The sequence below is a fragment of the Physcomitrium patens genome, chromosome 15, assembly GCF_059467195.1.
Source record: "Physcomitrium patens ecotype Gransden chromosome 15, ASM5946719v1, whole genome shotgun sequence".
In the NCBI taxonomy this organism is placed as follows: domain Eukaryota; kingdom Viridiplantae; phylum Streptophyta; class Bryopsida; order Funariales; family Funariaceae; genus Physcomitrium; species Physcomitrium patens.
This window is the reverse complement of record NC_143424.1, coordinates 2,707,935-2,730,638: the sequence shown is the minus strand read 5'-3', so window position 1 is coordinate 2,730,638 and position 22,704 is coordinate 2,707,935. Positions and strand designations below refer to the sequence as shown.

The window sequence follows — 22,704 nt, the reverse complement described above, 5'->3', positions numbered from 1 at the left end:
AGTCAATACTCGTGTGTTATTTCATTTTGAACAGAACATGCAAAAATTAAAGGGAAAATTAAACTCATTGATTTTAAGTATATCTGGGTTTTTACTCAAGCAATACCATTTTTAAACTGTTTTCCTTTTCAAAGTAGCTTATGTAGTAAGATTTGTTCACTTTAGAAAACATAAAATTAGGCGACAACAATGTAAATGCACATAGTCAAAAGAATCGAAATTGAACAAGAAAAATTGTATTAAATTACAAGTATCTGTAGATGAATCCCATTTAATTCGAATTATATAATGATTTGAGTATCAATTACTAGAATTTTAAGATACATAAAATATTCAAAATAAAATCATCAATAAAAATGCCCACAACAAAATAAACTAATGAATGAATAAAAAATCCTACCCTAAAATTATCAAAGGTGAACACAAATACTATAAAATTAAAAAAACATATCTATTTACATGTCACCCAGAGCGCTGTGTTTGAGGCGACACCCGCCCCTGAGCCCAGGCACGAGCAGCGCCTGAAATACAGCTCCCCGAAGACGCTGTGCAAAACTGATCTGCTTCGCAAAACTGTGAGGAGGCACTGGAACGTGCTCCGCGCCTACTACCGCTGTACACTCGTGTCTATCTCCTCCACCACCTTCGGCCTTTTGTAGCGTTTCAGCCACAGCGACGAACATACTACCGACACCGATGACGCCGCCATGGCTGCACCCGCCACCCACGGAGGCAACCGGAACCCCGTGCTTGGGAACAGCGCCCCCGCAGCTATGGGGATGCCCAGCACATTGTACCCCAACGCCCACACGTAGTTCAGCCAGATCCTGAAGAACGACTTCCGCGACAAGTCTATCCCTGTGATCACGTCCTCCAGGTTGCTCTTCATCAGCACGATATCCGCCGCCTCGATCGCGATGTCCGTCCCCGCTCCTATCGCCATCCCCACGTCCGCTGCGACCAACGCTGGCGAATCGTTGATGCCGTCCCCCACCATGGCCACCGACGTCCCTGCCGCCTGCATCCCACAAACCTCAGCGTCAGCATGCTTGTTCACCAAGCGTCCTCATCACTCGCCTCTGCTTCCCCCATTACGCAATCCAATCCCACCCCGGCGCTCGCGTTCCCTCCCCAGGTCAAACTTCCCCCGCAGCCCCCACGCATGCTCGTGCACCAGGCAAACCACGAACCTGCATTTCTTCCACGATCCTGGCCTTGTCTTCTGGCAACGACTCTGCGTGCACGCATGGCCTCTCGATTCCCAACTCCCTCGCAATCGCCACGGCTGTGCCCCAGTTGTCCCCCGTGACCATCATGCTGCGCACGCCCATTGACTTGAGGATGCTGATTACTCTGGCTGCTTCCGGCTTCACTGGATCCGCGATGGACACCACCCCCACCAACTCCCTCTCGATGGCAACCATCACTCCCGTCCTGGCCAAAGTCTCCACATCGCGCAAGTGCTCCTCCGCTTCTTCCGATATGTGGATCCCGTGCTCCTTCATCAGTCGCATGTTCCCCACCAGGGTCGCCTTGCCGTCCACCACGGCGCGCACTCCCTGCCCTGGAATGGCCTCGAAATCACGCACCTCGTGTTGCTGCTGACCATGGGACGAATGCTCGCCGCTGATCTTCCTGGAGTACGCGACGATCGCTTTTCCCAGTGGGTGCTCGCTGTTGACCTCCGCTGCTGCGATTGTGTCGTAGAACACGTGCAGAGGAATGTTCGTGAGCAGCTTGGTGTGAACGACGATGGGCTTCCCGATTGTCAGCGTCCCGGTCTTGTCGAAAACCACCGTCTTCACCTTGTGTGCAGCCTCCAGTGCCTGACCCCCTTTGATCAGGATCCCCTGCGTCGCGCCCTTCCCTGTGGCAACCATTATTGCGGTGGGTGTGGCCAGGCCGAGGGCGCAGGGGCACGCGATGACGAGCACTGATATCCCGAACTGAAGTGCCAGCTCGAACTCGTCCATCGCAGCCGGAATCCATGACTTTGGGTACGAGCGTGCTTTGCCTCCAACGTACCAAGCCAGCCACGTGACGAACGCCGCGACCATCACGGCGGGGACGAAGTAAGTGGAGATGCGATCCGCATACTTCTGGACCGGGGCTTTGCCCATTTGGGCGGCTTCCACCAGCCGCACAATTTGTGCCAATGCGGTCTCCGCCCCTACGTGTGTGGCTCGTATGTGTATCACGCCGTGGTCGTTCATGGTGCCTCCTATCACCTTGTCCCCTAATTTCTTCGGTACGGGGCGGGCTTCGCCTGTTATCATGCTCTCGTTCACGAAGGATTGTCCCCACACCACCACACCGTCCGTGGGTACTTTCGAGCCCGGTACCACCTGCGCAAGCCAAAACGACTTTTCATTGCAAGAACGGGCACAACTACAATCATGGCTGCCACGCTACCCACTAGGACCGCTTCACGGGAACGACACGCACCGCAACTCTCTAGCACAAGCTTCTACAATGGCCCACATACAAACCCGACTCTGTTTCCAACCGTCCGACTCTCCGAATCGGTATGGACAGCCGCATCCAACAACCCCCAGCGAAAGCCCAAGCCTGAAACGTAGCACCTACAACACCAGCGCGTAGGCCTACCTTGATGATGTCTCGCCGCTGGATGAGCTCGGCCCCGATTTCCCTCTCTCCTGCCACGTCCCCCTCCTCGTCCAGAGTGAGCAGAGTCGCCTTGTCCGGAGCGAGGTCCATCAGCTTGGCAACGGCTTCCGAGGTCTTCCCCTTGGCCATTACTTCCAAATACTTTCCCAGGATGATAAACGAAATGAGCATCGCGCTCGTTTCAAAAAAATCCGTGCCCTTGAACGTAGGAGACGTAGCCGCCCGCAACACTACGTACACAGAATAAAAGTACGCTGCGTTCGTGCCCATGGCAATTAGCACGTCCATGTTCGACGACCCTCGCCGGAGCGCCTTGTACGCTCCCACGTAGAACCTTCTCCCGATAACGAACTGCACCGGAGTCGCAAGAATCCACCGCAGCAAAGCTCCGATCGACAAGCCGTTCAGCCTGCCGTGCTCCAGACCCTCCATAATGCCTGGTATGTACATAAACACCATGGACAAAAAGAACACCGGGACCGTGAACACCAAGCTCCAAAGGAAGTACTTCTTGTGGTGCTGGATCTCCAAGCCCCTGTCGTGACTCCCACGACCACGAGGTGCCTCCAACTTCGCTGTGAAAACTCCCGCCTGCTCGATGGTCTCTATGAAAGTCCTCGGCCCAGCCCTGTCGGGCTCGTACGATACTGTGACCATCGCATTGCTGAAATCCAAATCCACTGATGTCACGCCGGACAGAGCCACCAGCATCTCTTTCACGAGCTGGAAGTCCGCTGCAGCCGTCACGCCTTCCAGCTGCAGACGGATTCTGTTCGTCTCTTCACCTGTGATCAGAAGCTCGGCCTCGTAACCCAGGTCATCTATGGCGGCGGCAAGCTGGACGTGAGAAATCACTCCAGCATCGTGCCTCACCTCGCACTCCTCCGTGGCGAGGGCTACTACGGCGTTTTGCACTCCATCCAGCTTTTTCAGCGAAGACTCTATGGAGTTTGAGCAAGAGGTGCACGTCATGCCCTTGATACGAAAACGGCTGATGCTCCCGCTCCGTTGACCGGCATCGTCCACAATTGCTTCCGCCTCGAACCCCGCGTCCTCGATCGCCTCCCGAATGCTTTCCTCCTGGATTCCACTTTCCCCGTGTAAGATTCAATGCCTTCCAATTCCACCGCTGCCCACATCCATCTTACTTCTGAGCTCCTAGCTGCCACGGTCCATCTGGCGGATTGCTAAATTGACCCTCTCACCACATGCAAAGTTTTGGAGCACCCCTCACTGCACACCTTTCAAGTCGTTTCCTACAACATTGCTACAAGCATCTTCTTGCCGTCCGCATTGCACCGCGTGCTGCGCGAACGATCCCCGCTTCACCGGTCCCGACGGAATTCTGAACAACACGGAGTGGGAGGAATTGTACCTGTACGAAGGCGGGCCTGTACACAACTTGAGCCCGGTTCTGCAATACTGACACCGTTGCTTCCTCGATGCCGGGCAACCTCTTCACGGCTTTCTCGATGGACCCCGCACACGCTGCGCACTCCATCCCTGTAACCTGTACACCCAATCAACACATACATATGAAATGACGACCCCGTGGAATCAATTGCCAAACCACACATGTCCCATTTGAACCAGCCCCACGCACGTTCTACCACTGGATCAGAAAGTCGAGCGGCGCCGCTAAACGTTGCTAGCACGATCCGCTTTCGGCCCCTGGGGTTCTCCTGTGCAACAGACCTTTGAGGAATTCTGCTCCCATTCATCGCTCTCATGTTCAAGTGCTCATCACTGCTTTTCTCGCGAAATCCCCGACTTATTCCAGCGCCAAGCACTTTCACCACGACCGTTCCTACTGGAATTTAACAGGGACTCATAACAGAGATCTCCCCTCCTCCCAGGCCGGGCGATAACCTGCCCAGATGTGGCGTAAACAAGAAGGCAAGAAAATCACTCCAAAACAACTCCACAACCACGCCACTCCGGCGTTTCAATGCCGCTGCTAAACCCGCACTTTGTGAGGGTTGCATTACAGACCTTCAAATTTGCTTTGCGAATCTCCGAGACGTCAACTTCGCCATGCAAGTGCGACGGCGGGTACCGCGGCATTGACGGATACCGAGATGAAGACGACAAACTGCGCTCCAGCAAAACATCCTCCTTCTTCTTCTTTCTCCTCTCGCTCTCCGTCGCCGACCCCGTTCGAGGTGCAAGCACAACTTTCATCAGCGACTGCATCGCTCCACAACCACCTCAATCCAGCTCTCACGCTCTTCAACTCTCTTCTGCTCCCTCTCTCTCTCCCTCTTTTACGAGCCTCTCAAGAAATCCTCTACAACCTCTTCTACCTGCAATCCCGACCGTCCCCGCTCCGAAGCTTACCGCAATTCTCACGCCTGCGCTCTCAATTCCCGCCCACGCTAATCCCAACGACACAAGGTCCTATTCGAACAAGCGGCTGATGCGACACCAGGTCCTCCCCACGTCACGTTCCCCGTCATGCAACTCAGACAGCAGCGCGAATAGGCGCAACACGAACCGTATCCAATTTCAATCCCTACGCTGACTCTACTCCACCACTCTCTCCCACCCCTCCTAATAGACCTCACGAAATCGCTGCGCCGTCACCACGGAACGAATTCCTTGTGTCGCACTTTCATGGTGGATCCCAGGATCTCGAATAAGTTCTCGAGGTCTCGAGAGCTGCAGGACCCTTGCGTTGTTCTTGAAGGTGGGCCCCACTGTCAATGCCGTGCTCGACAGGCTTGTCTATTAACAGCTGTCCAATGAAACAAAGCGAACGATCCCCCAACACCCAAGCAAAATATACTCGACCAGAAGATTCATGCCCAGTTTCGACCCCAACCCACACGGCATCAGGGCATAGTCCAGATAGACGTCGGAGGGGTCGAGACAGGACGCCGCGAAAGCATCGCAGACGGCTCACGTTCACTGATGTCTCGCGGATGTCGCCATTCACGATTTCCAATGGTTCATGAACACACTCACCTACTGCAGTACCGCATTGCGATGCCGTTGCGAACACAGTTGCGAACGCAGATGCGGAGCAACCCGATGACGAACACTTCTGTCCGGGTATCTGCGTCTTGCGGACGAATCCTGGTCGTTGTCAAGGAGTAGTTCCACCGCTTGGCCTTCAATCTCCTCAGCAGTGCTCAATTTCATTGTTGCTGTCACACCGACATCTCTGTGTTGTATCCATTGAGCGCATGCACGCCGGCTGATGGTGATGGGGCTCCTTTGCTGTTCGTAAGGTAGACAACCCATTTCAGATAAGCATTTCAGCATATATGCAGTAGGTGCATAAATGGAAAAAAAAAAAAAAAAAAAAAAAAAAACGGGAAAGATCCGGCAAGCTCCTCCTCACTGGCGCTGGGATTACTGCGAGGATGTGTAATACCACATATCTGGCCTGCGAGCGATTGCGAGGTCCAATGCTCAATACCCTGACACATTGTGTTAGGATTTGATAAATTTATATGCAATAATTTAAGCAAGTAAGATATCAATTGAGGATAGGACTTTTTTAGGATTAGGGTTTTAGTTGAGCCTAGCAGTGGAGGTTGCACTAAGGTGAGTCATAGTGCCTATAGTACCATTTGTAGTGGGATTGTAATAGTGTGAGGAGACAACATGACGATAACCACGACCTATGCTGTGATACTAAAAAGCAAGTTGACACATGCATCCCTGTCTCTTACAACATTGAAGGTGTAGTACAAGAAGAATAGATCTAGGAAAGAATAATTGGAATTTGAATTGGTTGCTACTATTGCACAAATGGAGCGGGAGATAGATATCCATCCCATGCGAGCATCACCAACTAAGATCCTTTCTAAAAGACTTTTTTGTAGCAAAAAAGATTTCCTACTAACAAAATGTGTTGTTTGGGTGATATTAAACGAGGCCAAAGTACCAAAAGAAATGGATTGTTTTTAAAAGAAAGTCATAATAGCATATATTGTGGAAGACAATCAATTACCAAAAATCATATAAGACTAGGTGATAAGTATCTCAAAAGAACTTGGAAAAGAATTGAATTTAAGTCGCAAATTAGATCATGGTTTCTTCTAGGTCATAAGGAAGGATGTGTCAAGGACATGAATCTCAAAGAAAGAAAACTCAATACACTCTTGTATCACTCAAAAAGATTAAAAAGTCACTCAAAGATAGTAATATATTGAACTAGAATGGCTATTGCTAAAGACAAGAATATTAAAAAGTCTTAAAACAAGACTAAGGACTAAAAAAGCAATGACAACAATGAAGAAGGCTTTACTCTTGCTTCTATATTTACTATCTAACAAAGAGCTATATGACAATGTTCTATAGGTCCTCCAATACATGTTCATTTTATAAGACATATGTCTTAATTTGCAAGACAAGTTTCTTATATATGCACCATATTGTTGCCGTATTGTAACACAACTATATGGTAAAAATATAATCAAAAAATAAAATTTTAATTAATATTTAATCATCTTAGTTCAATAGTAATTCAAGATATTTAAGCATGGCTTTTATAAAAGTCTCTTAGTTTATTTTCTTATCTTAATAGCTAGTAGATTAAAGGTTGGTTAATAATTTTACCTTCTAAACTATTATGAGTTTAATTTTTCATTTAATTTTTGATAGAAATTATTGCGGTCTTGCATTTCAAGCACATAAGTTGTAAAGTGAAAGAATAACTATCAGAATCAACATCCTATTACAGATTTTATTTCATTTTATTTTCCTAAATGAGAATTTGGCTATTGCATACATAAAAACTAACAAATAAGGAACTAAACAAACAAAGTGGCCACAAGATCAAAGTCAACAGAATCATTGTTTGGGCTTTATAGTAATTTTTTGGATAAAATTAATCAGCAAAGAATGCATATTATATATTATACATATTATATATATATACACACACACACACATATATATATATATATATATATATATGTGTGTGTGTATTTGTGTATGTGACAAGTTATGTCATCTTGTATCATTAAAGGATACTTCTAAATGGAAATAATTGAACATGGTCTGTAATGGATATAACCAAACTTCAAGCTTCTAATACTATAATTAAATCTGATAATTTGGAATCTTAGACACAGGATTTGTTTGTTTTAAAAAAGTTAGAATCGAAACTGCGGTTAATCCAGAGGTCATTTTCGAAATTAAATTTACAATTAAAAAAAAATGAAAATCATATAGTGGTCTTTATTAGCTTATTAGGTTAGCACAGATATTCTTTGTGATAAAAATGGACACACACATACACAAAATATTCTTATGTAAAAAACTGATTATTTAGTATAAATTAAGAAATATATATATATATATATATATATATATATATATTAAAACATTAGCAAATAAATAGCATTTTTTGCTTTGAATAGTATAGTTTATTTAACTTAAGAAAGAAAATGAAAAGACTTGATCGTAGAATGTTATAAAATAGGATCAATGAATGGATTTATAAGCTATGTCATGAAGCCACAAGACTGCTTTTTTAACATACTTTGTTCTCCTACATTGAAAATATTTATACAGTTGTAATAAAACCACTTAAATAATACAAGCTTCATAAATGATGAAAGCTTGAAAATAATTATTAATTCTTTATCTAATTGATAGTCATTTAATGCTTTATCATGTATAATTTTAAGACAACTAGATTTTGGTACAAAAAAAACCATAAATTTTACATGGATAACAAACTCGTGTAAAATGCTGTTTAAAAATCAAATTTTAAATTTTAAACATAAATAATTAGATTGAACTCTATACAACTGTAGTTGTAACTTAAAACGGAGAAATCAACAAGTGTGTACTTCTATTTGTAGTTTGTACATTTAAAGTAAAATTTGAAAACATCTCAGAACGAAAGATGACCTAAATTTCTTCAGTCCAATACATGAATTAAAATAAAATAAAAAAGTGGAGAGTATATATATATATATATATATATATATTTATTGCTAGCAAGAATGATAAAAAATTAAAAAAAAGAGGCTTAATCAAATAAACATACATCAAAGAAGAAGTTTTATGACAAGTCATCCCAGCAATACCCCCAATGAAATCAAATGGAACAAGTCATTTCCAAATGATTACTAATACATGGGGATACCGTGTCATCTTTTCAAGTCACCTTGAACTTCATAGTCCCATAGCTCCCATAAAAAGCCCTAAAAGAAAACCATCTCTCAATTTCCAATTACCCAAACTCTTTCATGTTCTCATCCCCCTTGTGCATAAGGACCACACCCACAATCGCAACAAATAAATATAAAAAATATAAAAATTATAAATACATACAAACTTCAAATGTGAAGTGCAATAACAACAACGGGGGGGGGGGTGGAGAACACGATGTGTCCCAGTGTGAAACGGGCCCAGTTTCATGCCATTTCCTCGGGGAGGGGGAATGGATGAAAAGCGAACGATCATAGATGAATAAAGGATGAATGATGGGATGGCTACAACGGCGCTGGTCATCATGAGAAACATTCATTCATCCACCCCAGTCACTTCGCCGTTGAGGCCTTCGCTTCGTCGGAGCTTGAGGAGCAGCAGCAGCAGCGATGCATGGCGGCAATGCCGAGCGAGCTCATGCTTATAATCCTTTTGTGCTTATTTAGAATCCTGCACTGCGAGCTTAGGAGATAAATTTACTTTTTAAACTTCAATGTAGTGCGCTATTGAAATTTTTATCCCATTGGCGTTTCTTCTCTACAATCCTCACCGAGTCTTTCTTCGTTTGCTTACTCCATTCACGACGAGGTCAGGTTCTCAATCGCTTCGTTGTTGTAGAAAGGCTTGGAATCTAATCAGTGCGGTTTTGGTGTCAATGAGATTTTGCGCAGGTTAGATTTTTTCTGTTGTTATTACACTGAATTCGGATTGGCTGTATGTAGGATTGGGACTTTAGGAGGCCTTGTTTTGTTCTTTGGGAGAATTTCGGAGGTTCGTTGTTATGGTTTAGTTTGTTGACCTGTTAGCTCATGCTGTGCGTTCGAGTGGTGATCCTGGTGGTTTTTAGACTCAATTTTCCCTTGCTGCAGAGATGTATGGAATTTGATGAGGATTGAAGCACTTTAAAATGCAAATAAAATCAGAGGATTGGACGTGGACCCCAGGCAATGTGCCGATTCCACCTCCACCCTCTGCAGAAATTGTTGGCCTCCAATTTGGTCTTACTACAGCCAATGAGATCGTAAGAATCTATGCTTGATTTGCAGTTATATGCGTTTCGATTTATGTGTTTTGTCTCAGTAAATTTGGTCGGTATGAAGAGCAATTCAGAATTACCTGCAGAGCACGTCAGCTTTGGAAAGCTGAACCTGGTGGAGATGGCTTAACATTTATACCATATTGGCGTAGTCGTGAAGTCTCGCAATCTAAGTGGTAGTTTTATATGCGGACATGAACAGGTCGGATTTTCTGTACAGAACAGAGCAAGAGACACTCTTTCCAGTCTTATCGACCCTCGCCTTGGATTACCAGCAGAAAATGAAAGATGTGCAACCTGCAGCGGCACCAACATCAACGAATGTACAGGTGAGGCTCGCAAATGTTCCGTCGATGTCAAATTCCTTTCACATGAACTATCTGCTTCATCAAGTCGGTTAGTTTTGCAAGGTGGATGTTATTTTTATTACTTCATCGGCTTTGTGGTTTGGATTTGGTTGTGTAATGCACGTCCTCTGTTGTAACCTATCATTTATTCGTTTTGCGCACAGGCCACTTTGGTCACTTGAAGCTCACCCAACCGATATTCCACCCTCACCATGTGCGGTTGTTGCAACAAGTACTTTCAAAAATATGCCTGGCCTGTGGATCTCTAAAGGGAAAGAAAAAGGTATGATTTTCACCTAGCAAACCTTCGAAATCTGTGTAGCTTAGTTGTATTCTAATCTTTACAAGCAGTTTAAAATATTTCCCAGTATGTGTATGTTTCCCTGACAGACATGTTCTGGTACAGAAGCTCATCTTTAGCGAAGATGAAGCAAAAGCTACCTGTAACTGGAAGCAAAGTTCTCCAAACAGTGACTCGGTGTATAGTTTGAGGGACAATGACTATCTTGACTTTCCCGAAGCTGAACCGGTTAAGGTGCCCTCTTCGCTAGATACTATTCTTTTTCGGATGGTGGTGATGTTGACTGAAGGCGTTGCTGTTATTGCCGTTGTTTTTGTCAATGATAACGAGAATACATTAGATAGTTAAGATCCTTGAGTCAAATCAGTTAGTTGATATTTGAGTTAGAGATCGCATGTGTGGTTTTACAGAAAGATTCAGATGGCGATATGGTAAGCATTTCATCAGTTGAAGAGGATTTTACGCGTGACATTCTTCAAGTTGTTCCACATGGGCCCGTGGATTTTCGAATTGACTCAACGTCCACTCAGTGCACTGTAGCACATCTCCCGCTGTTGGGCAGTAACAAGTCCACAGGGAAAGGCCAAGGCAATAGGTCAGCACATATCGAAGCTACAACCAGCGCTAGTTTGAAGCATTCTCCATTACTGAAATCAGGTTCCTCTAAGGTAAAGTGCCGTAGGTCACCTATGCGATCTTAGCAGTAATAATATTATTGCTTTTTCAGATCAAAAAGATTTCTGGATTGGCTAGCCATGATGATTGATGAGACATATTTCTCTTGGTGACGTTATGATCTAACTGTTTGTGCTTTAGTGGTTGTCCACTTATCCTCGTGTCATAGCATTTCAAGCTATGACACGAGGTTCCAATCACTATGCCTGTGGTTACCGAATACGTTACACTGTGACATAGAAAATTCTAGTAATGTAGCTTATAGTTTTGACGGTTCCAATCAAACATATTCTAATGTCACGTTGATGGTGCAAATTTTCTGCAGTTGCACGGTTTGCCGCAGTATTCAACTAAGTTCCTCGGGTTGAATGTACTTGGATGTGCAGAACTTCGGGAGAAACCCCGTCAAGATTTGCAAGGGATCACCAGCAGGTTTAGACGTTCTTTCCGCAGACATCCTACGGCAAGTTGAGTTCCCCAAGAAATCAACATGTGTACATTGTTCACCGGCATATCCGGATTATAAACCAATTCTCGTGAAAATTCTCCCAGTTAAGGGAAGGAAAAAGAATGACATTTCTCAGATACTTATGTTAGAGGCTCAGATTCCTGAAAAACAGAAAGATAATGAGCTTCCACTTGATTATTGGGCTTTCCTTCAGAGTGCGCCAGCTCGCCACCAGCATTATTATAAGGTTCCTAAACAGCACTACCTGTTACCTTCAGAGGTGAGCTGGAATACTCTTACAAATCAGCTTCCAAGAAATTTGCATGATAGCGCACCTTGAGTGCTTGAGTTAAATGAATGTGGAGCATCTATTTGCTGGACTGCAAGTTGCACCGCTACTGCGTCTGAATTTTTCATGACATTTTCCCTTCATCATATTTATTCATTATGGTCATGCCAATCGGGAGCTATATTGAAATGAATCCATTGGTTTCCGTCAATAAATGCCTTCCAGTTTTGTTTTTGATATGCTTTGTCTCGCATGTGGTGGCTTACCAAAACATTAGGCTTAAGCAACAAAAGATCATCGCTTAGTTATGTCGTCTTACATATTTTCCATTTCAATGAAGAATATCAGAGAAGTCATGGATCTGGACGATAGTTAGCTCTTCGGAAATATCATTAAAAGTTGATGCAAGTTCATCAGTCTATTCACAGTTGAATGCAATCCACACAGGCGTTGGCTATACTCAAGAAGATACCTGAAGGAGCTATCGGGAAACTTGGGATGAACAGATTGGTAGCACGTCCCGAAGGTCTTATAATGAAGTGTGTGCTCATTCCACCCAACTGCACCCGTACAACGGATTACAAGCATGTCAACAACACAACTGCTGTGCGCTTTGGCACTGTATGTGCCACTTTCTTGTAATGCGTCTCCGAGAAGTCAGGTTTTTTTTTAATCAATGGCTGCATCTGCACTAGAAGATGATCTTCTAGTTATCATCAAATTTGGAGGTCATACAATCAGTATCTTGGGAGTAAGATCTGGGTAGTAATAAAAGATTATACAGAGGGGGGTGTTTGATAGGATTCTGCAGAACCCAGCGAGAAGATTCAGAGCTTGGCCTTCCTGAGGGATAACGAATTTTCTTACTCACCGTTCCTTTGTGGGTGCTCAGGATAATGTGACCAGAACCTTGCAGAAACTGGTTGCAGAAATTGTGCACATACGCAAAACTAGAGCGGGGAAGGCCACGAATAGAACACAACGAGATGAATCAACAAAGCTACAAATACTTACAGCTGAGTATTTGCGGGAGAAAGGAGCTCCCAAGGTACAGGGTCATCTCATTCACAAATCAATAGTCTGGAGCTCGTTGACTCTTTCTGCCCTGGCAATCAATCTGTCCAGGGATTCTTAGGGAATTATGGGGAATGTTTTTGAGGCGACACTGATAAATTTAACTGGGATTGGTTTCGTGGGAGCAGGCTGTTCCAGGCAAAGAGCCATTGAAAAGAGACCGGAATGGTCGAGTCACGAAGCAAGACTATCATCGTTGGACCAAGGAGTGGTTGTCTCAGAATGTTTTGGGAAAGAGTGGAAATTTCACTGCCAAAGCTGTACTAGCCGGTGATCCTTTCTTAGGTATAGAACAGATAGGAATTCCTTGGCTTATCGCGCAAAAGTTGACCTTACCGGAGAGGGCTAGCCAGTGGAATCACACCAAGTTGCAAGAGTACGTCAATGTTTCCCAAAAACTTCAGCAGGAATCTGAAAATACTGCCCACGCTACTAGAGTTGAACGAAATGAAGTAGTTTATCAAGTTTTATCGAAAACCTCACTCAAAGTGCAGATTGGTGATATAGTTCATCGACATATTCAAGATGGCGACTATGTCTATGTCAATAGACCTCCATCAGTCCACAGACATTCTCTTGTGGCCTTAAAGGTTCATATTCACCATCAACCTACAATCACGGTAAATCCTTTGATATGTCCACCATTTTCTGCCGATTTTGATGGTGATATATTTCACATCTTCGCTCCTCAGTCACTTCAAGCCATTGCAGAGCTGGATCAATTAATGGCAGTGAAACAGCAAGTAATATCTGAACACGGAGGACAGCCTCTTCTTGAACTTACGCAGGTGATAATCTACTTTCATTCATTTGAATCTATTTTAGTCACAGAGCTTGATAGCATTCAACGTTTTAAATCAGAATGTTTCTAATATGAGTTTTTCCTATATGTAAATGTAGGATACATTGCTGGCAGCTCATCTATTGACAAGTAAGAAATTGTTTTTGGACAAAGCTACAATGGACCAGCTTTGTTTGTGGGCTTCAAAGAAACCTCCGGAAGCAGCCATTTTGAAGTCTCCCAAAGGTGGTCCATTTTGGACAGGAGAGCAGGTATTTGCGCTCACACTTCCAGAAGATTTTGAATTAGGTGCCCCTCAGGAAGAAGTTTTCATCCAAGGAGGAGAGATTATAAGATGGAGAAATGGCACTAAACTGCTACGCAAGGGTAATGATAGTGTTGCAGCAGCCCTTTGTGTGCAATTGGGACCAGTGGCTCTCGTGGACTATCTGAACACTGCAACAGGAGTGTTGCATACCTGGCTACAAGTGCAAGGTTTTAGTACAGGATTGACCGATTTTCAGGTCACTCCCAACCGCACCAAAAGGCAGGAAATGCTTAAAAGCATCCTAGAAGAATCCTTTTTAAAATCCATTCAGGAATCATGTGATTTTGTGCGAATTCTTGATGCAAAAGTGCAAGCACTAGATTCTGATGAGAATCCAAGCCCAGAAAGTTTGACTAAAAACATCAGATTCTTAGAGCAGGTTGCAAGAGAGATATTTCAAAAACGAAGAAGTGAAGCTGGGAGAATTGTAGCGAAGTATGCAGAACAAAGAAATTCCTTGTTAATGATGGTAGAGTCAGGAAGTAAAGGTTCTATGGAAAAACTTCTTCAGCAGATTGCAGGAATGGGGCTGCAGCTTTACAAGGGGCAACATCTCCTTTCGTATTCAAGCTCACGGCGTCCTGCAATGACATATTCCTCGCAGCTGGATTGGTGGGAGGATATGGGGCTTGTCAGAAGCTCTCTTGTTGATGGGTTGAAAGCAAATGAGCTATTCAGACATGTAATTGCCGATAGAACAGGTATTCTTCGGAAACACGTGGAGGTGGTGCAGCCAGGGACCCTTTTTAAGGCGTTGATGTTTTTTCTGCGAGATCTTCATATTATGTACGATGGCAGCGTTCGCAGCCAGTGTAGCAAAAATTTAATCCAATTCTGTTACGGAGGAGCACGGGGATCTCTTATTCCACGGAAACCAACGGAGGAAACTCTTGCCTGGGAAGAGGATGATCATAGACGATGGCCTTTGTCAGTTTTGGCTGGGGAGCCTGTTGGAGTATTGGCTGCAGCAGCCATATCTCAACCTGCATATGAGTTGATGTTGGATGCGCCTAGTTTGAATGGTCCTTTCAAGCCACGACCATTAAATCTTATCCAGGTATTATACTGGTTCCATTTTACATGCCTCGTGAATCCTCAGAGTTTGGCTTTTCCCTTATTGAGCTGACTGCTACTTCAATCACTTTGATTTGGCTTCATGATCCTCTATTTGATAATCTACCCTCTACCGTAGTGATCAATGTGGAGGGACAGGACCTGCCCTTTTAAAACCTTCTTCCAGTGTCGCTTTCTTTAACTAGTGTACTCAAGTTTTTACGTTGAGAATCCTTTTCCTTCAAAGCTTTCTGTTGGTTTAAACCTAGCTCCATAGATACCGCAAGTGGAGTATACATCTTTAAAATAACTTCTACACCATTTCATTTTTTCATTTTCTTGTTTGGATCTTCATTCTTTACGTAGAGACTGGTTTTCTTGCTTCTCGGATCCTTGTTGTTCCAAGTGTGTCAACGACAAGGGTGGGTTAATCTCGATGGTTCTGATGTTGCTCACAACTGTTCCAGAGATTATCCACAACTTGGAGATTTGCACATGTGCTGCATTATACGAACCTGATCTTTTCGCAGAAGTGCCCTGTAGATGTGATTGTTTTCTAAATTTGCTTCCTAAAGACTTGTGTAGGTCTTCTCTTAACTGCAATCCTGTTCTTTGTTAGTCAAATTTCCAGTATCGTCACATGGTGACAGACCTTACTGCTACGGGTTGGCTCATTTGATATACAATCTGCAGTTTTCTGCATGGTTGAGTTTGACTATTTTGCAAGTCAGTTAGACATGAAGGATTCCAATTTATTAGGCTTCATTGTTGTAGGTAAATCTCGTAGTAGTGTTTTGAATTTTTCCTTTTCCTTAGGAGTCTGGAGGGCAATAGATAATTTCTGTTCGAAGTTTCTTTACCCTCACTTCATAACCAAACGAGAATCTACTAGCGTTTCCTTTCGTCGTTATCTTCTGAATGTAGATGATGGAACTTGCCAACTATTCAGTTCCTTGTATTTTCATGCCCTGTTACCAGATTTGGTTTGTATGCGTCTTTGTTCAAATTCTACAGCAAAAAAAAGTCTTGCACAATGAGTGCATTCGAAAGATGTTTTTACATATAAGCTTTACCTCATTCCAAAAGATGCATTCACGATTTGATTCGCGTGGTTTTTCACTTTTATTTTTGGTCGTATCTGTTTAAGAGCTTGTTATTACTTACGTTGGAAACTCAATTTGAATCTCTTTGTTATCCCAACGTGAAACAGGAAACACTATATCCACGCGAGAAATCCTCATTGAAGCCAACGGATCGGTGTGTGGTGTTGAGACTTGTGCACTGTGAATGCACAGAGTCACTGTGTCTGGAAAGGAGGGTTCTTGAAGTGCAAGCTCACCTGAAAAGAATCAACTTGAGGATGATGGCTGAAAGTGTTGCTGTTGAGTAAGTATGTTTATCTACACTGAAGTTCCAATAATTGTAGTGCCCTTGCTGAATGCAATATTGGTTTGGATTTTTCATCTATGAGAAGTAATGGAAGGACGGTTTGGGTTTCCTAGGTATTGGAACATGGAAGACTCTCGAGCGGCTGGGCCAAGTGGTGACCTAGTTCGATTGGGCTCACCTTGGTTAGGGCACATAAATCTATCCCAGGTACTTTAGCTGACTCACAATGAACTGAGCATCAGCAAATAGAGCCAGTCTCTTATTCCCCAAGCACTAGATACAGTCGATGTTCTGTGCAAGACTTCTTTGAACTTAACCAGATTTGTATTTCTTAATTCTTGAAAGTTCTTGGCCTGTGTCTCTGGTTCACAATACTGGTGTCAGGGATGTGAGGTCACACTGTCTGCATGATAATGCTTGGCTTTGGGCCAAGTAATCAATTTTCAGAATACGTCACCCTAATGCAACTGCGACTGGATGGTTGAAATAGGTAAGTTGGGTTAAGGAATCGTCAGATTAATACTCCAACCTGAGCATGATTAGGAACTTGTAAGTCTGATGTGAGTGCTTATTTAGTTCAAATGAGTCTCATCTACGATCTTACGTTACTCAATCAGAGAAAGTATTCTTTTTCTTTTTCCTGTTTTAAGTAAACTGAAATTTCTTCCGTTGCAGAAATGAGGTCACACGTACTGCTTATGGAACTTCCGCAATTTTCTAATCAGTTGCTACCAACTTTTTTTTTGCAATCAAAACTTTGATCATACTCCCGATTCACTCGGTCCTCTGTGAGGAACGATCAAACTCAGCAACTAACTGGTTTTAGAAAAATCTCTCGTGTTCAATTGAAGTGGTAACAATCATTATTGATAGAAGATGAATTTTATTTTAAACAACCTTCTACTGGACTACTAAGTGTGACACAGCCCAACCGAAAAATCATGCCGCCATTTAGGATAATGGCTAGTGAGTTAGTAACAAGGAAAACTACTTAATAAGGTGGAAGAATTGCTCTGGAAATCTACCTACCATATTGACCGAACACAAGCTTTTGAAATGCGTTTTTTATCATATTTTCCTACCTTATGAATTAGTTTTACATAGTATTCTTTTTTATGTTCAATGCTTTCTTTTTTGTCGAATCAATGTCTTTCATAGGGGCTTTTCCGTCTTTGTTGTCTAGGTTTCGATATATCGCTGTCACAAGTCGTAAGTTTTGTTGTCAGAAGTTGAAGCTAAACCTCTAGCAATCATAGCTGCTTACCCTGAGTTTTTTGATTGCAGGATGCAATGAAACAGTGTGAAGTGAATGTTGAGGATATTGTTAAGCGGCTTTGTCAGAAGTTCAGTCAAACTGCAGGTTACGTTTTGAAGAAGAATAAAATGGGTCAAATATTCTTCTGTCACAGGTAAGCTGACTTTAAATCTCAACAGGAATGCCAGTCAAAGATCCCTTTCTTGGCTTTTTGGAAGTCTGAAGTTTGATTGAACGGAGAAATCCTCTTTTCAGTTTGATAAAGTTTAGCTATTCTTGGTATTGTGTTGAGGAGCATGGAAATAGTTTTGGATGGTTTGCTTTTGGGAACTAAAATGCATTTGCAACATGTATGCAGTTATAACTGCAGCTTCTCCAATGGATATTGCCTTCATTTTTCTCCAAGTTTACCAATCAAAATGCGCCATTGCTCAAATGAGGACAGGTATAACAAAGCTTTACTGGATCTACTACTGAGGATCCAGGAAACTATAATACCTGGACTTCTTGATTGCACAATGAAAGGTACGCAATGTTGTAATTCGTATTAGTCAATAAGATGTGATGGGAAGATTTGGTTACAGCAAGATACAATCAAAAAGAGAGAGATCCAGTCCGGATTAACTCAAGCGCATGTTAATTTCATGTTGGCTTACACCGATTCTAAAATACTTTGATTCTGTAAGGAAAACCAGTGAAAAAATAAAGCACATCAAGGGCTTCTATAATATTAAGTTAAATTCACGCTTGGAGAGTATTTGGATGTAATCTTTTATTACATTTTATTCATGAGTTCATTTAAAAGTACTAAATGTTAAAAAGAGAAAATGTTCACAGTTTTCATAACACAACCACTAACTTGAGGGGGTTATTGTAAATTTAATTATGGTCATTATTTTACTTTGGTTTTTTACGAAGTGGCCCTTAGCATATTTTAAATGATAATTTTTAGGAATTGTTTTACACAAAGGTTCAAATAAATGCACTTTCAACCATTTTCTAAATGCAGATATGAAAATTTGCTGTTTTCTAGTGTAACTTTAAGCTCTTTAGTGAATTGGGAATGTTTACATTTACTTTCCGTGACCCAATTTGAGATAGGGTCAAAGTAATACTATGCTAATAACTATGCGTCTAATTGAGTCTCTGCATAGGTATCAGTTGGTTTAATCAGCACCTAAATTTTGCAGGTGATGAGAGAATAGAGACAGTAAGAGTAGTATGCGAGGGACCAGCTTCAACAACCTGGCACAGGAGGTTTGCCCATTGCACTGGGAATCTTGATGAGGAGCTGGTTTTAGAAGTTTACGTATCTCCCTCATCTTCAAAATCAAGGGGCATGGCTTGGGCATCAGTGAAGCAAGCATGTGTTTCTCTGAAGGATTTAGTTGATTGGAACAGAAGCATGCCTTACAGTATCCAAGAGATCCGGTGTTCCTTGGGCATTGAAGTTGCTTACCAGATCGTTGTGCAGGTACGAGTCATTTTATTTATCTGAGTAAAAATCATGGTCCAAAAAACTAATTGTATTTGTGGCCTTACAATGGAAATTGAATGAAGGTCCTAACTTTGCTATTCAGTCAGGCTTACTGTCTTTTTGCTTGTGAGCAGAGACTTGGATTGGTGTTGGAAAAGACTGCCCCACATACACATTTTGTGCATGTGAAATTGGTAGCAGAGATGATGACATTTTCTGGAGATGCAATTGGGTTCACCTTCTCTGGTTTTAAAGATATGAACAGAAGTATTTCTGTTTCAGCTCCATTTTCTGAAGCATCATTTCAGGCTAGTGCAGTTGCTTGTTCTTGATTAGCTGTAGGATTGACCAATTTGCATGAGATCTTAATTCACTTAAAAGAGTGTATATTTTGTGGATATATTCTATGCTTAATACAATTAGTTTTGATCTTTTCTGAATGGCTGCTTGTCTTCCCCTTCAAGTTCTTCAAGTTATAATCTTTGGCAAGTAGTTTCTGGTCTAGTTTCCTGTATGACATTTTCACTGCCTGATGTTACAGCAACCAATCAGAACTCTTCTGGGTGCAGCAGGAAGAGGTGCTACTGATTCAGTGGAAGGTGTGATGACAAACTGTATTTGGGGCAAGGAAGCTCCTTTAGGTACAGGAGGCAATTTTGGTTTGTTCTGGCAGAAACCCAAGGCAAGTGTATAATCTTATATTCAAGCAATCAGTGCTCCTTATTTCAGCAAGTGTGCTGTATATTTATGATTGCATGATACATGGTGCTCGATTATAAAATATTCCCAAGAATTTTAGTCAAAAGTTTCCTTTGTTGTGTTGTAAAACAACGATTTACCAATATTTGTTTGCTCATAGGGAGTCATCTTCAGAAATTCATTGTCTTCTATGCACTCATGGTTCTGGTACTGTTTGATCTCAAACAAGTTCCGTTAATCTTCCAGGGGATTCAGAGATTTGGAGCATCAAAAGAAGCTGTAAAGGACGTGCACACAATCCTGAAAGACTTAGAGGATGAATGTATACCTGATAGATTTATCTCATCTATGCCAACCCTTTTACCCCCACACCTGCATATATTGCCTGAAGGAAACCTGGAGTTTGACGATGGAGCAGGGTTTTCGCCACAGCGTGTTTCAGATTGCAACGAAGGACTAGATGACAGGAACCATGGAAACAGTAGTGTGGATGATCAAAGGGGAGTCTCTGACACAGCAGTTGACGGAAATGTTCCCATAGATTGGATTAAGGAGGAAATCTATCAAAATAGTGACATAAAACCTGATGAAGAGCTAGGAGCATGGCAGCCAACAAGCTATCAAGGTGGTGGTTGGGATGATATAGATACAGTGCCTGGACTGAGAAGCTTGGACAATGTTTCCTCTGATGCAACTGGATTCAAATGCTATGATACATCAAAGAATTCCAAAAATGAAGAAGTTGTGATGGTTGAAACAACAGGTATGTTTGGGTCCATGTGTTTGTTCCAAGTTTTTTAAGTGACAACATTCCATCTTGTTGCTCCTTTTACTGCCACTGTGTTATTTTATTACCAATCAAAGTTATTATCTTTGGCTCCAACTCTTTGTGAAGGAATCATAAGAAACGTGGAGAACAACAGAAATTGGGGTACAAACTGCATTCAAGACATTGGCAGTGATGGTGGCTGGGATGTCCCCTCATCTGAGGTTGCCACAGGTGGTAGTTGGGATTTCCTTGATAAAAAGTGTCAGAATGATAGTTCTGGGTGTTGTGGGTCGAAACATCTTGATCACAAGCATGGATCTAGTGGCAAGTCCATTCTTTTGCAAGAGAGGCAATTTACAGCACATGAAGCCTTGGACCAAGACCCAGCCAAAGGTTTGTACATGCTACTTCCAATGCAAATGATGTTTAAATTCAATGCTTATTTTTCCTCATTATTAACATAGAGTAATGAAAAATAAAAAAAGAGGGTTTATAACTGGTATCGTAACAAATGATGGGCCAGAAGAGTTCTCAGGCATTACTTTTCTAGCTATAATTATTGACCATTTATTTATTTATTTATTTTTACTTTTTATATTTGTGTAACTCTTTCAGGCTCTGTTTGCCTAATACCCCCGTCATGATGAAAAACCTGGATGTGGTTTTGCTTACACTAAGGTTGGACACTATTCTGCTTTGTCAGATATTAAGTTAAGAAATATGAACAAAGCTATCAAATTGAAAGTCAGATTATTTCAACGGATACCTGAAAGGCTTGATTTTGAAGACATTCGAAATCTTGATAGTGTGGTTTTAACTAAAATGAGGTCAAAAATTTCTTGTGTAATTTTCTTCAAGATTGGGATCTAATATATCCCAGCAGTTTAGGTTGTAACACGGTTTCTTTGTAGATGACATAACAGGTGGGCAACAGTCCAAATTTTCAAGACATTTATTGCTTCTGGATGGTGAGAACTGATACCGGCTTTTCTCGCCACCAATGCCTCCTAAAGAAATTGAGAGGGAAACTCCTCTGTTCACAAATATGGAGCTTTGTGCACCAGAGCTAGAATACCACCCGCGAAAATCCAGTGGAGGAACCAAAGCCTGCCAACTAGCAGGTCAACTACAAACATGCAGCCCTTAAACAGGACGTGCAGTATACAAAGGAATCCTGTATGAAAGCAGGAATTGTGAGCACCTGTATGATGTAACAACAGCAGAAAAATTCCCAATGAGTAGCTTAGAAATTTTGTTGCACTAGTGTTGAACTTGGAACATGTAGGACCACTTGAGCTGGTGAACTGAACTTTTTGACTTGGACAATAGCTTTGCAATTACATTCGAAGCCCTAACTTTTGATCAGCCTAACTAAGGATTTGGGTACTCAACACAATTCTCATTTTGCTTATCAAAATACTGTTTTCTAGGCTTTGGAAATTGCCAATATCCAGATCTTTGACAACCACATTTGCTGTCCTTCCTGAGTTATAATGTGGTTTTGCAATTGATTCTCTCGACCTTTTGATTTCTGATCCTAGTAATTAGTATTATGCAATCAATTAACCTGTCAATTATTCCATGGTCACCCTTGAAACTGTTGCAATGTTTGGTAAGCTTGCATTTGCTCATCTGAAGGATATAAATCACAATTGGCACTTGTAAACTTGTGTTCTTAAAGATTAACTGCACCAAGGTTGCACAAATTTCACTAATTATGGGTTCAAGGCACTAATAGAAAGACAATTTGCAGTCTTTAAGCTATAATAATATGCTCAGTGAATTTTCCATCCCTGAAATAACTTACTTTTTGAAAAAGCCCTGAGACATTTTGCATACTATCATATTGTAAACCTAAAAAAGACTATTATATGTGAACAAAACTTCATCATACTATTGATACATTCTCTCAATATCTTTTGCTATTTCTTAAAAAAACTGTTGTTTACATTTGGAATATTTTAAAATCATTATGAGAAAATTT

General features: G+C 42.3%; 3 protein-coding genes across 5 annotated transcripts; 2 read left to right on the top strand and 1 right to left on the bottom strand.

The window, feature by feature from the left end:
* Positions 1-220: 220 nt before the first annotated feature.
* Positions 221-5,141, bottom strand: LOC112292686 (putative copper-transporting ATPase HMA5). Its single transcript, XM_024541428.3, has 5 exons — positions 4,621-5,141; positions 4,004-4,138; positions 2,608-3,708; positions 1,191-2,345; positions 221-1,018 (listed from the first exon to the last, which is right to left on the bottom strand). The coding sequence occupies exons 1-5, from the start codon at positions 4,819-4,821 to the stop codon at positions 608-610; spliced, it is 3,003 nt and encodes a 1,000-aa protein (XP_024397196.1). The 5' UTR covers positions 4,822-5,141; the 3' UTR covers positions 221-607.
* A 3,954-nt stretch (positions 5,142-9,095) lies between these two features.
* Positions 9,096-19,584, top strand: LOC112292284 (DNA-directed RNA polymerase V subunit 1-like). The gene is made up of 17 exons (XM_024540598.3): positions 9,096-9,387; positions 9,669-9,820; positions 10,038-10,164; positions 10,347-10,465; positions 10,589-10,717; positions 10,894-11,151; positions 11,545-11,886; positions 12,343-12,516; positions 12,788-12,943; positions 13,098-13,757; positions 13,870-15,135; positions 16,342-16,517; positions 16,634-16,727; positions 17,805-17,929; positions 18,134-18,300; positions 18,966-19,249; positions 19,387-19,584. The coding sequence occupies exons 2-17, from the start codon at positions 9,707-9,709 to the stop codon at positions 19,582-19,584; spliced, it is 4,389 nt and encodes a 1,462-aa protein (XP_024396366.1). The 5' UTR covers positions 9,096-9,387; positions 9,669-9,706.
* A 70-nt stretch (positions 19,585-19,654) lies between these two features.
* Positions 19,655-22,154, top strand: LOC112292285 (uncharacterized). Of its 3 annotated transcripts, XM_090256203.1 has the most exons (5): positions 19,655-19,934; positions 20,198-20,714; positions 20,847-21,113; positions 21,336-21,398; positions 21,644-22,154. In XM_090256203.1, exons 1-4 carry the CDS (start codon positions 19,785-19,787, stop codon positions 21,362-21,364), a joined length of 963 nt encoding a protein of 320 aa, XP_090112329.1. In that variant the 5' UTR covers positions 19,655-19,784; the 3' UTR covers positions 21,365-21,398; positions 21,644-22,154. The 3 variants fall into 3 exon arrangements, with proteins under 3 accessions (XP_090112329.1, XP_024396367.1, XP_090112328.1); XM_024540599.3 differs by lacking the exon at positions 21,336-21,398; XM_090256202.1 differs by lacking the exon at positions 21,336-21,398 and having other exon boundaries at positions 21,632-22,154.
* Positions 22,155-22,704: the final 550 nt, after the last annotated feature.

Bases quoted from the DNA above. Each gene is read 5' to 3' on its own strand.
- LOC112292285 (XM_090256202.1), top strand. From the start codon at position 19,785: ATGTTACAGCAACCAATCAGAACTCTTCTGGGTGCAGCAGGAAGAGGT. The intron at 19,935-20,197 runs GCAAGTGTATAA...TTAATCTTCCAG, and splicing joins TGTTCTGGCAGAAACCCAAG to GGGATTCAGAGATTTGGAGC. The intron at 21,114-21,631 runs GTTTGTACATGC...GTTTCTTTGTAG, and splicing joins GGACCAAGACCCAGCCAAAG to ATGACATAACAGGTGGGCAA.
- LOC112292284 (XM_024540598.3), top strand. From the start codon at position 9,707: ATGCAAATAAAATCAGAGGATTGGACGTGGACCCCAGGCAATGTGCCG. The intron at 10,466-10,588 runs GTATGATTTTCA...GTTCTGGTACAG, and splicing joins CTCTAAAGGGAAAGAAAAAG to AAGCTCATCTTTAGCGAAGA. The intron at 18,301-18,965 runs GTACGCAATGTT...TAAATTTTGCAG, and splicing joins TCTTGATTGCACAATGAAAG to GTGATGAGAGAATAGAGACA.
- LOC112292686 (XM_024541428.3), bottom strand. From the start codon at position 4,821: ATGCAGTCGCTGATGAAAGTTGTGCTTGCACCTCGAACGGGGTCGGCG. The intron at 4,139-4,620 runs GTCTGTAATGCA...TTGGGTGTACAG, and splicing joins TTCGCAAAGCAAATTTGAAG to GTTACAGGGATGGAGTGCGC. The intron at 2,346-2,607 runs GTAGGCCTACGC...TGGCTTGCGCAG, and splicing joins AGCGGCGAGACATCATCAAG to GTGGTACCGGGCTCGAAAGT.